At 42.9% G+C, this 15654-nt stretch overlaps 1 protein-coding gene across 2 annotated transcripts in view; it reads left to right on the top strand.

Annotated features, from left to right (window-relative positions):
• adamts9 (ADAM metallopeptidase with thrombospondin type 1 motif, 9) overlaps positions 1-15654 on the top strand; it is a 62101-nt gene that overhangs the window by 12055 nt on the left and 34392 nt on the right. For both annotated transcript variants that reach the window (XR_001810053.3, XM_017451071.3), the window contains exons 10-23: positions 261-402; positions 1340-1444; positions 1928-2073; positions 2408-2589; positions 3145-3281; positions 3408-3525; positions 5034-5129; positions 10065-10231; positions 10869-10998; positions 11700-11826; positions 12212-12422; positions 12539-12694; positions 13582-13743; positions 14654-14773. Coding sequence is in view for 1 of the 2 variants with exons in the window: in XM_017451071.3 (XP_017306560.1) it covers positions 261-402; positions 1340-1444; positions 1928-2073; positions 2408-2589; positions 3145-3281; positions 3408-3525; positions 5034-5129; positions 10065-10231; positions 10869-10998; positions 11700-11826; positions 12212-12422; positions 12539-12694; positions 13582-13743; positions 14654-14773 (1999 nt within the window). In the remaining variant the exon portion in view is untranslated. The remainder of the gene's footprint in view (positions 1-260; positions 403-1339; positions 1445-1927; positions 2074-2407; positions 2590-3144; positions 3282-3407; positions 3526-5033; positions 5130-10064; positions 10232-10868; positions 10999-11699; positions 11827-12211; positions 12423-12538; positions 12695-13581; positions 13744-14653; positions 14774-15654) is intronic.

Genomic DNA, 15654 nt, shown 5'->3' with positions numbered 1-15654 from the left:
TCTGAAAGAGAACCAGATCAGACATGTTCGAGAGAACGTTTATATTAAAAGCTCATTTTTTACACCAAGTTGGTTCAATCAGCTCCAGTCCTCCAAATCTTTGAATGAAACTAGACGTTCAATCCCATCAACACACACTCAAGCCGTGTTCTTTTTTTTTTTTTTTTTTTTTTTTTTTGTGTGTGTGTGTGTGTGTCTTGTTTTTGTCTTGTTTGTTTTGTTTTCCTCTTCAAGTCGTTTTTTTCATCATTTCTTATTAGCACAGGGTATGGAGAGTGTTTGCTCGACGAGCCCGTGTCCAGGCCGTACCCCCTGCTCCAGCAACTCCCGGGGCGCATATACAGCGTCAATCAACAATGCGAACTCATATTTGGACCTGGAACACAAGTCTGCTCATATATGGTAAGTAAACAAGGGTATTGCACGGATTATTACACTGGGGCAGTGGTGGCTTGACAGGTAAGGCTCTGTGTTAATGATCAGAAGGTCAGGGGTTCAAGCCCCAGCACTGCCATGCTCTGGGTTACGGATCAGAAGGTTGGGGGTTCAGGCCCTTAACCCTCTCTGCTCCAGGAGTGCCGTATCATGGCTGACCCAGTGCTCTGGCCCTAACGTACTGGGATTTGCAAAGATTAAAGAATTTCACTCTGCTGCAATGGATATGTGACCAATAAAGACTCATTATGTTCACATTTTGGTCTTTTAAACTCTTCAAAAGTACCTTAAGTGACAGCGAAAGCTACATCAGATATGTTGCTAGGATATGTTGCTAACTCTTGCTAGGATTAAGTTCTGACCACGTTCCGCGGTCATAACCACAAGATGTGTTGATAAACTGGTAAAACAAGGCAACTAAAATGACACTGTAATTACAGCGAGCATCAACCGCAACCTGAACTTTCATGGATTCCGCCATATCGATAAAGAACACGGCGGTAGGATGTCACTTGACTGATTTATTTAACGATGGGATGCCACCTTTTCTAGCAAGGCATTCGAATGACATGTGGATGAAATGCATTTATGTCCATGCTGAGATTCGCTGTCTTGAGTATTGCTCTCTACATGGACATGTACAAACAGAGGAATGGAGAGGAGCTATTTTAGGTTGCAGTTCTAAGTAGTAGTTACATAACATTGTTAAACAGCACAGTGTAGTACATTTAGTCAGTGGCATTTAAAGTGTTTGTTTAAAGGGTAAGCCCTGTGAGAGGGGGATAGTTACCCATTGCTTGTGTGTGTGTGTGTAAAAGTTGTATATGTTTGTGAGGGGGTGGTACTGAGGGCTAATAGTGTGTATGTGGGTTTGTGTGTGTGTGTGTGTGTGTGTGTTCTCCAGATGCAGTGTCGACGGCTTTGGTGCATGAGTCCAGAAGGACCTCAGCGTGGCTGTCGAACCCAGCACATGCCCTGGGCTGACGGCACTGACTGTGGCCATGGAAGGGCAAGTATTCAAGTTAATAGTGCTATTAAACATGCACAGATACAGATAATGCCTTGATGGCTTAGCTTAAAGCTCCAAACAATTCCAACCTTCAGAATATGAAACTGCGCCCGTGATATAAATGTTCTGACATTCTCTCAGAACTAAATCTCCTCCTCGTCCGTACAGTTAGTAGGATCTGAGCTCCAGCAATTAATAATCCTAACATATTCAGGGCTCCCCGGCATTGTTTACATTCCGTATATCTGCACAGAACACCGCCTAACTCGGAGCGGAGTTCGCTCTCGAGTATGGATTCGATCTTAAAGAGAAAACAGACATTCGGCTATAACTCTGAGGATTAACGTAATAGGATTTTTTTTTGTTTTTTTTCTTCAAATCCCTTCAGATTTAAAATGAAATTGCTGTATAGTTTACCAAGCTTGAATTAATCCTGCGTGTATTTGACCTCAGTCTCTCACCCTACTTTCTCTCTTTAAACAGCACTGTAAGCATGGCGTGTGCACCCCGAAGGAGCACGACTTGGGTCCGGTGGACGGAGAGTGGGGCGTGTGGAGTCCCTTCGGCTCCTGCTCACGCACATGTGGAGGGGGCATCAAGATCGCCACCCGGGACTGCAACAGACCCGCGTAAGCACTGCGAATGATTGGTTCCTCCTTGTCCAGTGTAGAGATGAATGTTTTTGTTTTTTTTAATGCTTCATTTTGGTTGCCTTGGTAACTGTATAAACAATATAAACCATGAGAAGTTATTCAGTAATATTTTCATAATCATCAATTTGTTGTTGTTTGTTTTTACGGATTTAGTCTCTGCTATTTTTTGCCTGTTCAAGTTTGTTGTTCAAAATGTTTAAGGGACAGTTAGGACTTCTTCGTAAGATCATTGAATTGGAGAATGACATGATCGCTCGTGGATTCATTCGTTGGAGTTCTTTTTTCGTCACGTGTGCACGGCTTTATTCAGACCTAGGAACGGGGGACAGTACTGCGTGGGGCGCAGGATGAAGTTTCGCTCGTGCAACTCCGAGCCATGTTCTATACAGAGACGAGACTTCAGAGAGGAGCAGTGCGCTGCTTTCGACGGCCGCCATTTTAACATCAACGGTCTACCTCCAAATGTGCGCTGGGTGCCCAAGTACAGCGGAAGTAAGACCTTTATTTATTTATTTACTTATTTACTTACTTACTTACTTACCATTTTCCCGTAGCAGTCATTCGATATTTTCGATATTTTCCTCAGCTAGCTCTTTCTTTTCGTTGTGCTAATTGGATACAGGTTTAACGGCATTTTAACGGTATTTCTTCATCCATTTTTAAGCAGCTCAGGCTTGAGGCTCGATGTTTGTTTTAAAAAATAAATCCCCGCAATTATCCGAATAACTTTACTAATACTGACTTTTAGACATACTAAAGGACAGATTTGTCCTGGAAATGTGTCTCGTCTCATATATTTTTATTGGATTTTCTTCCGCGTAATGTTGGAAATCGAAACTTTTTTTGTTTGTTCCAGTTCTTATTCCTGAACGTCAAACGGAAATGCACCAAATGTCTAGATCAAAATAACGAAAGATGAGTTTAATGAGTTAATTAGAACATCGCGGTCTATCAATGGCTAGAAAAGATTTTATAATCGTGGTGTTTTGATTTCCACGAATTGATTTCCTCTCTGACGTTCCTGCATTTGGTCCTCTTTATGTGAAGTTCTAATGAAGGACCGCTGCAAGCTCTTCTGCAGAGTAGCAGGAAACACAGCCTACTATCAGCTCAAGGACCGAGTGATCGATGGCACGCCGTGTGGCCCCGATACCAACGACATCTGTGTGCAAGGCCTGTGTAGGGTGAGTGTGTGTGTGTGTGTGTGTGTGTGTTTTGGCAATCCATTGAGTTTATGTCTCTAAAGTTCTATCACAAGCCATAATTGATCACACTGAGTCCTCGTCCGTATTTGCACTGTGCTTCTGCAGCAAGCAGGTTGTGACCATGTTTTAAACTCCAAGGCCAGGAGAGATAAATGTGGAGTGTGTGGAGGAGACAACTCGTCCTGTAAGACAGTGGCAGGGACACTGAGTACGGTGCACTACGGTAGGTTTCATTACAACGTTAAAAAAAAAAAAAAAAAAGTTCACGGTTTGGTTCTGATCCATTCTGTTATACGCTGGTCAGTTCATTCATTACAGCTCACTCAGTCATTTATCTTTTCAGTCATTCACTCACTCTTTCACTCACTTACTCATTAAATCACTCACTCACTTACCCTCTCACTCATTCCCCAACTCATTCACTCACTCATTAAAACATTCACTCATTTACTCATTCCCTCACTCATTAAAACACTCGCTCACCCTCTCACTCATTAAAACACTCTCTCACCCTCTCACTCATTAAAACATTCACTCATTTACTCATTCACTCACTCATTAAAACACTCGCTCACCCTCTCACTCATTAAAACATTCACCCATTTACTCATTCACTCACTCATTAAAACATTCACTCACCCTCTCACTCATTAAAACATTCACTCATTTACTCATTCCCTCACTCATTAAAACACTCACTCACCCTCTCACTCATTAAAACATTCACTCATTTACTCATTCACTCACTCATTAAAACACTCGCTCACCCTCTCACTCATTAAAACATTCACTCATTTACTCATTCCCTCACTCATTAAAACACTCGCTCACCCTCTCACTCATTAAAACATTCACTCATTTACTCATTCCCTCACTCATTAAAACACTCGTTCACCCTCTCACTCATTAAAACATTCACTCATTTACTCATTCACTCACTCATTAAAACACTCGCTCACCCTCTCACTCATTAAAACATTCACTCACCCTCTCACTCATTAAAACATTCACTCACCCTCTCACTCATTAAAACATTCACTCATTTACTCATTCCCTCACTCATTAAAACATTCACTCATTTACTCATTCCCTCACTCATTAAAACACTCGCTCACCCTCTCACTCATTAAAACATTCACTCACCCTCTCACTCATTAAAACATTCACTCACCCTCTCACTCATTAAAACATTCACTCATTTACTCATTCCCTCACTCATTAAAACATTCACTCATTTACTCATTCCCTCACTCATTAAAACACTCGCTCACCCTCTCACTCATTAAAACATTCACTCACCCTCTCACTCATTAAAACATTCACTCACCCTCTCACTCATTAAAACATTCGCTAATTTACTCATTCCCTCACTCATTAAAACATTCACTCATTTACTCATTCCCTCACTCATTAAATCACTCACTCACTTACCCCCTCACTCATTCCCTCACTCATTCTCTCATTTACTCACTCACTCATTAAATCACTCACTCACGTACCCTCACTCATTCTCTCATTTACTCACTCTCCCACTCATTAAAACATTCCCTCATTTACTCACTGACTCACTAAATCACTCCTTCACCTTCCCTCTCACTCACTGACTCTCTCAGTCATTCACTCATTCTCACACTCACTCTCTCACTCTCTCAGTCCTTCACGCACCCGGTCAGTCAGTCACGGATCCGAGATGTCATTGAGTTATTTAGTCCCTTATCTTTTATTTTATAGGTTACAACCTCGTCGTGCGAATCCCCAGCGGTGCTACCAACATAGACGTGCGACAGCACAGCTACTCAGATAAACCAGAGGATGATAACTACCTCGGTGAGTCGAGCTCAGAGAAACACACCCCTTTATTCAGTTTGTGTTGAGCCAATTTCAGACTTGAAGTTCATGAGGTTGGAAAACATGAAGAAACTATAATTGGCATGTATGCAGTCTCTAGGCTAATAAACGTCTTTATTTGGAAACCTGGTGGATTTCCTTTGTAATGGTCGTGCGTGGGTGTCACCAAACAATACAGTTCTCTTCCTCAAAGGATACGATGACATATCCTTTATCACCCCGTCCCAAACAGAAGGACATCTGTAGGAAACTTTCGCTTCCTCCACACGTCTGCTTGAGTACTGGGATAGCACATAGCATAGAGACTTCCGGGTTCAGAGGAAAAAAGGAGACAAGCAGTCGAGCGACTGGAACAAAATTAGACTACTAGGACGTGCCGTAGTTAGCTTTAACTGCGTGTGTATAAGTTTTCTTAAAGGGGCAGTACACCAAAAACGCTGCAAGGCGAATCACTGAAAGAAAAGCGAGTGGAGATGAGTCTGCATCATGTTGCATTTATTTTTTAATTCGTTTTGGACATGATATAGATATTGTGGTTGATAAATGGGATTGTTTATGTATTATCTAAATAGAAAGGGTCTTGATAATTCTAAACAAACATTAATATCACAAAACGCATATTTGCCAGACATTAAATTGCAGATCCAGCACATTACGTAGCGAAGTTTTCCGGCTTTAGACGTGCCGAGCTGACGTCTAACTAGACCCGCATGCGTGTAGGCAATAGTTCTTAGCCTCCTAAATGTGAACCCGCTCTAAAAGTTCTCCACTATTAATGCGACAGATCATACAAAATGGTAACCTCTCAGGAATTTCCTAAGGCTCTTTGGATATTTCAAAGGGGTTTAACGTTGAGCATGTACTGTATAGAACCGTTAAGGGTTCCTCAAGCAGGACAAATCAAAGAACTTTCCATTGTTCTAGAGTACAACGATCTTTAGCGGAACACTCGTTTTATGTTTTATATTTCATTAAAGGTTCATTCATTTGCTGTTCTGTGCAGTCTTGAAAAGAAACGATCTTAAATCTAGGACCCTTCTTATATGTAGAAGCTACAGCCAGGGTTTCCTTATGAAAGAGGTTTCAAGATGCAAATTTTGAGTGATGTGAAGAACTCCCTAACTATCCAAAGAACCCCTGTAACTATTCAAAGAAACTCCTATCTATCCAAGAACCCCTGTAACTATTCAAAGAAACTCCTATCTATCCAAGAACCCCTGTAACTATCCAAAGAAACTCCTATCTATCCAAAGAACCCCTGTAACTATCCAAAGAAACTTCTATCTATCCAAAGAACCCCTGTAACTATCCAAAGAAACTCCTATCTATCCAAAGAACCCCCCTAACTATCCAAAGAACCCCTGTAACTATCCAAAGAAACTCCTATCTATACAAAGAACCCCTGTAACTATCCAAAGAACCCCCTATCTATCCAAACCCCCCCCCCAACTATCCAAAGAACTCCCTAACTATCCAAAGAAACCCTAACTATCCAAAGAACCCCCTATCTATCCAAAGAACCCCCTATCTATCCAAACCCCCCCCCCAACTATCCAAAGAACCCCCTATCTATCCAAAGAACCCCCTATCTATCCAACGAACCCCCCTAACTATCCAAAGAAACTCCTATCTATCCAAAGAACCCCCCTAACTATCCAAAGAACCCCCCTAACTATCCAAAGAACCCCCCTAACTATCCAAAGAACCCCCCTAACTATCCAAAGAACCCCTGTAACTATCCAAAGAAACTCCTATCTATCCAAAGAACCCCCCTAACTATACAAAGAACCCCCCTAACTATCCAAAGAACCCCCTTAACTATCCAAAGAACCCCCCTAACTATCCAAAGAACCCCCTTAACTATCCAAAGAACCCCCTATATATCCAACCCCCCCCCCCCCAACTATCCAAAGAACCCCCTATCTATCCAAAGAACCTCCTATCTATCCAAACCCCCCCTAACTATCCAAAGAACCCCTTATCTATCCAACCCCCCCCTAACTATCCAAAGAACTCTCTAACTATCCAAAGAACCCCCCCCCCCCCCCCCAAATATCCAAAGAACCCCCCCCCCCCCCAAATATCCAAAGAACCTAAAGGAACTCTTTATTTCTAAAAGTACTCTTTTTGTTTTGTCTATGACATTAATAGTAGTTAAACTATACCCTCTCAGACAAAAGGGTTCCTCCAGGGTTCTTTAGATGGTTAATGATTTGGGCTATTTTACTTGGAACCCGATTTAAAAGGGGACACACCCTTGAGGAACCTTAAAAATCTCTATATTTCCACTAAAAGTGTACGTTTTTGTTACGTCTCTTGCACTGGTCAGTGGTTCTGGTTTCTTAAGGAGTTCTACTAGCAGGGTGCTTTTGGGTACTAGATGGGAACCTCCTTCTAATATAAAATGAAATAAAAAGAAACTCAAAAGTCAAATAACACGTCATTTCCCGTCTGCTACATTATCGCCTCCGTAAACCATAATCACTTCTCCTTTGTAGGAGAAATCCTTTTCGCGTCCTTTCCACGCGTGATTTCGAACGTCCCAACAGGAAACATGAAAAAGAAATCTTCCCGACCGCGATGCGCGTCCAAAAGAAGTACTTTTGCATCCGGCATCCATTTCCCACCTCGCTATGAGCTACTTTTTTTTAAAAAATCTTTGCAAACAATCCCGGTTGTTGCTATCACTAGTGCTGTGCTCAGAACGCGGTCCCGTGTTATTGTGTAAGTGGACCGGCGAGCCTCTTTTTACAGAAAAGAAAATTCCTCGTGCTCAGTACGACAGTCCGGTGTGTCATCATGTGACTCGAGTGGTTCCATGAGTCAGCCGAGTGTGCTTGATCGGAGAGAGCTTTAATTTTGAGGAAGTCGGCTTCCAGCCAGCTGTCTAGTGTGCAAATCGTGTGCTGAGCACATGCTCATACTTTTAATGGGCCGGAACTTTCTGTAAGCCTCAGGAGGAAAAAAAAAAAAAAAAAAAAAAGATCCTGTCCACAGCTTGTAGCATGAGTAGGTCACTGTGCCCTGGAGATGATAACAATGTGTGTGTGTGAGTGTGTGTGTGAGATTTGCAGGTTTACGGAAAGTCTCTGGGATCTGTGATGTGTGAAATGGTGAGGAAAGTAATGCAGGAAATAAGCGACATAATCGCATTAGTGGATATGAATGTGTGCATTAAAGGAACAGCCGGCTCCTCCGAGGAATGCCGAACTCCTTTAGCCCAATTAGCTTCGTTGCACTGTCGATAAAACGTGCACAATTTCTGCTGGGACCACGCCTGAAATGCGCAGTGAAAATGATTTTTTTTGCACGTATGTATCTAGCTAGACTTTTTCCAACGTACGTGTACTACATGAGGCGCTAAACACTTTGGGGGTGTGCCTTTATAGGAAAATAATCTACGATGGTTAGGCGAGTCACAGCTACCGCTTCAAAGTCGATTCTTTTCCGATAACGGTAATGTGTATAACATCTCGACGTGTTTTTCTTCCTTTCATATCACAGCGGTTTGAAACGCATTAAAGAACGACGCGTTTGAGCAGACTTTTTATCCATTTATGGTTACGTTTAATGGCGTGGAACAGCCATAAAAGAAGGTCGTTTCTCTTACGGTACGGGTTACAGTTTAACCCGGTTGTCACAGAGCACGGGAAGTGGAGACTCTTTCCATAGACGCTAAATAATCTAAAGTCCCTGTGTCCCATGTTTTTAACTATTAGAATGAGTGCATTCATATAAACCTGTGATTTGTTTTTTACAACAACAACAACAACAAAAAAAAGGCAAAGAAGCGTCTACACTTTTACTCTCGTCATGATTCTATGTGCATACGTGTTGAAAATCTCACTCGCTCCTCCCCTTTTCTTAGGAAACTGAAGTTTGCATGTGCCGTGTTTGCATTTTGGAACGCGATTGGCTCTTGTACCTTATGACAAGATGATAGTCTGATTAAGAAACTAGCATGTAAAGAGCAATTTTGAATGACCTTAATCCGATTAAGGTCATACTCGAAGTAAACACAAATGGAATTAAGACGTGTGGAGGATTCCTGTTTTAGTCGCGTTATCGACGTGCGTTACAGACGTGTACACACCTTAATCACACTGTTAACGTCGTGTGAGAGTTTTCACCGCATTGTGCGACAGGACACGATCACACACGGCAGCGCTCGACCGTTTGACGGCAAACGAGAGAGCACGGCTGCGTCCCAAACCGCGTACTTGCCTCCTATATACTAGGTGAAATACATGTATCTGGGCTACTATATAGACGGTAAGTACGCGGTTTGGGACGCAGCCCACGGCTTCAAGCAGCCGTCTATCAGCACGTACGGCACGACTAATAATTAACCGCACTTGAGGCGTTCGTAAAATTTTTTTAATAAAAACACCCAAAACTGTATACGGTCCCATAACGAAGACGAACTGTATGTCGATACGTGAAATTCTGGAGGGACGTCGGACGGCGTGACGTGGGGACGTAATGACGTGTGCCGTTAATCTAATCATGTTCTATAACATGTAACACGGGAACATGAAAATAGCATTCTAAAAGCGACTCATGTACACACCCTAATCAGAATACCGTCTTATTCAGAATAAGGTCAGTAATTAGATTACCGCTGTCCATGTAAACATAGTCAATAACATTTTCTTGACACATGTTCAGTACTATCATGATGTACTGTACTATTTCTGATGAAACATCCAGGATGCAGCTCTAATACTAATAATAATACTAGTAATAAAAGTGATATAACAGTATACTTTATTAGGCTTACACCGTATGTTTTCCAGATGAGTATTTATCTGGCCTTGGATCAAGCCACAACTCGGCAAGTCATAATCCGTGTCATTAAACCCCACTCTGATTTGATATTTCTTGTTTTGTTTTGTTTTTTCCTTTGTTCCCCAGCCGTGGCCAACAGTCGTGGAGAATATTTACTGAATGGAGATTTTGTGGTCAGCATGTTTAAAAGGGAAGTCAAAGTCGGGAGAGCCGTCCTGGAGTACAGCGGCTCCGACCACGTCGTCGAGAGACTCAACTGCACCGACCGCATCGAGGAGGAGATCGTCATCCAGGTCCGCGCCGAGCCGCTTCCACCGCTTTGGAATTCCGAATTATAATGACACACGTTGGGTTTTTCACGTGAAGGATTCGAGGGGTTTGTCTGAAGTGACCGTTTCTGTTTCGCATTTTGTTTCGAATTGAAAAGGAGCTGTATATTAAAATGAGAAGAGATTAGGTCTGGGAACGTCGGACGATTCCATACAGAATAAACCGCTTGCGCTGAGCTGTAGTAGTAAAATACACAACAAAAACAGGCTAGTGTGATCTGGAGTTACTGTTAACACCCTGAAGTTTTATTTTTTTGTTAAACCTCACACCCCGAGGTGTTTTATTATCGCTCTGATACCACAGCGGCTTACAATTTTTTTATTTATTCACGAAGCGAAACAGCATACTTTTTATCCGTTAATAGTTACATTTAATGTTATAGCTAGAAACCATCGTTCATGTGCGAATCTACTCATGTGCACTGTCCATCCTACAAATCCCTGTGTAACCGGTTTCCATAGAAACGATAAGACTTTTCTGGAAGTATTTCGAGCACCCTCGGTACTTTGTTATTGTGATATTTCGAGTATTTGCATTATTAAAATACACTCGAGGATCATAATCCGTTCGTCCTCTCGCCCTCTCTTACGTTTCTCACAGGTTCTGTCTGTAGGTAACCTGTTCAATCCAGACGTCAGGTATTCCTATAACATTCCCATCGAAGACATGACTCAGCATTTTATCTGGGACGCGTACGGCCCGTGGCAGGAGTGTAGCCGCCTGTGCCAAGGTGAGGAATGTTTGTAATGTTCCTTGTTGTTAAAAACATTCTCTTTACATTGCCGTCTATACGGTTGGCTGAATCGTTTGGTGATATGGTATTGCTACGCTTAGGATGAGAGATGAGTATGTTTACGTCAGGGTTCTCCAGGACTTCTGCCATGACGGTCTTTTCAGCGTCTCCTGTGAGGGAGTTTAGAGAGGTTGAGGTCAATGAGGCCATTGGAAACAGTGAGGCTGCACACTGGCCAAACATCTGGGCTTCACGGTTTCCCGGCTTCACACAATCTTAGAGCTATTTGATGGAAATCTATTGGCCCGGAATATTCCGAGATTGCAAATCCGTCGCGTAGGAGCTGATCTTTGGATACCCTGAAAAGAAATATATATATATACGCTTTTCCTTTGGAGAAAAGATTCCGAGATTGGAACAGCACCCGAATTGATTTGCCAGTTCGGGCTTTGATTGATTTTCTGTAACGACACTACAACATCGATAGCGTTAGGAGATGTTTATTTAGCGTCGTTGGAAGGGGTCTCCAGTGTCAACACTGTAACTTTTCATCTTTCAACACGGGAACGTCTTCAAGGCAGAGGAGTCGAAGCTTTTATTTATTTATTTTTTTTTTCATGGATGCAACGATTATGTGTACGTATATCTTAATGTGGATGAAATATCAGTGTGAATCTGTTTGTTGTTGCATCACTCAGGGGAGCGTAAGAGGAAAATCCTGTGCAATCGTGAGTTGGACCACATGGTGGTTTCGGATCAAAGGTGCCATGGCTCACCTCGACCGGAGGCCTTCACAGAACCGTGCAACACAGACTGTGAACTCAGGTATTCAGCTATTTATCCAGGTTCAGAGTTACAGCAACGCAGCAGCGGTAGCTCAGTGGATACGATTCTGTACTAATACCCGAAAGTTTGTTGGTTCAAATCCCTGGAGTGGCCTTTATTACTGTTTAGAAACTTTGGGAAGCCAATGTGGTCAGAACATGTCAACAGAAAGCACTATTAATGGTAACTTTTGTCGCCACTTCTTCTCTGTTATAGTTAGGGATTGTTAATTCAATATTTCATCAAGCTCTTCTCATCTATGAGCTTTAATCTGTATTGGTCTAAACCATTGACACAGATTTCAAACTGTCACTTGGATCATTTCGTGGTGTCTTTCGATCTACAGCTGGGAAAGGGAAGGTGTAATTTAATCTTCATTTCCCAGGTGGCACGTGGCCCGTAAGAGCGAGTGCACGGCTACATGTGGACTGGGTTACCGCACGCTGGAAATCTACTGCGCGAAATACAACCGTAATGACGGCAAAACCCAGAGAGTTGATGAGCAAAACTGCAGCCACCTGCAGAAACCTGACAATAAGGAGGTTTGCCATGGTGACTGTAACCCCGGCGTGTGGGAGTACTCGCCCTGGTCGGAGGTGAGGATGAAAATTAGTCGGGCTCGCACTTCGGCTCATTAGCGTTCGTATAATTACCGTATTTAACAATGAGCATGTTAAAACATCCGTTTGTTGTGTTTGTTTGCTGTGCGTAGTGCTCAAAAAGTTGCGGAGGGGGGACACGCCGTCGGAGCGCCACGTGTATGTCGCCTGAGAACGATGAGAGTAAATGCAACTCGAGGGACAAACTCGTAGTCCAGCCCTGCAACGAGTTCCCGTGTCCGCAATGGAGGACTGGCGAGTGGTCAGAGGTATAGACTTTAAAACCTGAATTAATGAACAAGCTTAAACTAGTAGGTGCTCCTACATCCAAGAAAATGAGATGAAGTGCCCTATAGGCGCTACTGCATACATGTTTGTATGATGTATTATGCTTATTAATGCGGGAGTTTTGGGCTATCCATGTACATAAATGACAATTATATTATGTGTATACATTTATATATGTATATATTCAAGCAAATGAGATGACGTGCCCTATAGGTGCTCCTACATTCAAGCAAATGAGATGATGTGCCTTAAAGGTGCTCCTACATTCTTGCAAATGAGATGACGTGCCTTATAGGTGCTCCTACATTCAACCAAATGAGATGAAGTGCCCTATAGGCGCTCCTGCATACATATTTGTATTATGTATTATGCTTATTAATGTGGGAGTTTTTGGCTATCCATATACATAAATGTCAATTATATTATGTGTATACATTTATATATGTATATATTCAAGCAAATGAGATGACGTGCCCTATAGGTGCTCCTACATTCTTGCAAATGAGATGATGTGCCTTAAAGGTGCTCCTACATTCAAGAAAATGAGATGACGTGCCTTATAGGTGCTCCTACATTCTTGCAAATGAGATGACATGCCCTATAGGCGTTCTTGCATACATATTTGTATTATGCTTATTAATGTGGGAGTTTTTGGCTATCCATATACATAAATGTCAATTATATTGTGTGTAAATTATATTTTACACGCCCAATGTGCAGTTCACAGCTATCACAGTTTATCGTCGTGATGCAAGGACATGAATTGACGTATCTTAATCTGGATTGTTCTATATACGATCCTAGTACTTTCCTGTTATGAGGATAATACACAAAGGAACGTGTTGATGTGATGGGTGTGTTTGCGCAGTGCCTGGTGACGTGTGGGAAAGGCTATAAACACCGTCAGACGTGGTGTCAGTTCGGAGACGAGCGGCTAGACGAGCGCTTCTGCAGCTCGGCCAAACCGGAGTCGGTGCAGGCGTGTCAGCAGCAGGAGTGTGCATCCTGGCAGTTCGGCTCCTGGGGCCCGGTGAGGACACACACACACACACACACTCTCCAGTCACACACACTCACTCACGCACACACACACACTCACACACGAATACACACACACACACTCACACACACACACTCTCACAGTCACATACACACACTCACACACGCATACACACACACACACACTCACACACGCATACACACACACACACATTCACACACGCATACACACGCACACACACACACACTCTCAAAGTCTCTCACACACACACTCACACGCACACGCACACTCTCACACACACACTCTCTCACTCACGCACACACTCTCACACACACACACACACACAAAATAAAACCCATCAATCACTGACTGTATACAACATCTGCACTCGTGTGTGTATGTGAGAGTGTGTGTATGTGTGTGTGTGTGTGTGTGTGTGTGTGTGCGTGTGTGTGAGTGTATTATGTGCAAGCTGCAACCATAAGCGTTTTATGTCTGTATGTGAAAACCTTGTGAAAAGCCAGCGATATTTGCTCAGGCCCTACACACACACACACACACACACACAACCTCACATAAAAGGAGTCGAAAACTTCCATTCAAGTCCGAGAGTATGGCGGAGATCAGACTTTTCCGCAGCACGGACCGATCCATCACTTGAAACGTACGTTTGAAGGCATTAAATGGAGCCGCACGGAAAAACGCCGCCGCTCGGGCCTGACCTCATTTCATCGACTTCAATGAGGCGGAAAAGGAACGAGAGGAAGATAGAGAGAGCTCATTGCCTTTTGTTCCTCCATCCTGCTGGATAGAGGATAGAACCATATAACTGTTGACTGTTGTCCCTAGCTGACCTTTCTTTCTGTCTGTCTTCTGGTTTGTGTGTGTGTGTGTGTGTGTGTGTGTGTGTGTGTGTGTGTGTGTGTGTGTGCGGCTTTAGTGCACCACCTCCTGTGGCCCCGGCTATCAAAGAAGAGTTGTGAAGTGTGTCGTCAGCTCGTCCGGCTCGGTCAGGGACGACACTGACTGTAACGCAGCGACACGCCCCACTGACACACAGGTGAGACAATCATTCACTCCTGTGTGTGTGTGTGTGTGTGTGTGTGTGTGTGTGTGTGTGTGTGTGTGTGTGTCAGTCGTTCTTGTCTTATACAATAGTACTAATACATGAAACTGTTAAATCGTTATACTTAGATTATTTATCATTAAAATGGGACACAGCGGGAAAGAGACGCTTGAGAATCACACACACACACACACACACACACACACACACACACACAGACACACACACACACGGGTTCATGTTAGTACGCGCTGGCGTGGATTTAAACCTTTGTTAAAATGAAAGTGAGACGTGTTTCAGAAACCTTTTCGTGTTAAGTGGCTTATAAAGTTACTGTGTGTGTGTGTGTGTGTGTGTGTGTGTGTGTGTGTGTGTGTGTGTGTGTGTGTATGAAATTTCACACCTTAGCTCAAGTAAGGCTTTGCCATGAGCCCCGGATCTTTTTTCTTCCTTTTTTTTAAGAAACCCGATCCATGTTTCTACATTTCCAGGAACTTTTTTAGGTACTTTTTGGACCAGGAACTATTTTAGGTACTTTTTGGACCAGGAACTATTCAAGCTAATGTCCTAAACGTTGCGGAGGACAAAATCGTAATAGTTTTCAATAGAATGCGAGGAATAAAACACTTCTTTCGTGGACGTTCAGCAACATTGAACGTAACTATAAATGGACAAAAAGTACCGCGATGTACGACGTACTTCGTGCTTTATTAAATGAACCTAGCGATGGTCTGGAACTTGGTGTGGTCTTGGTGGGGTCGCCCCAAGTGATTTCTTTCTTTCTTGAGCATTCAGATGAAATTAGTGTCAATTGGACAAACCCTCTGACCCGGTGCCAACAAGCTCCTGGTAGAAGTGTAGCATTTCTTTCTCCT

This window comes from Ictalurus punctatus, chromosome 21 (genome assembly GCF_001660625.3).
Source record: "Ictalurus punctatus breed USDA103 chromosome 21, Coco_2.0, whole genome shotgun sequence".
In the NCBI taxonomy this organism is placed as follows: Eukaryota; Metazoa; Chordata; class Actinopteri; order Siluriformes; family Ictaluridae; genus Ictalurus; species Ictalurus punctatus.
The sequence above is the reverse complement of the archived record's forward strand: the minus strand, read 5'-3'. Positions and strand labels throughout refer to the sequence as shown.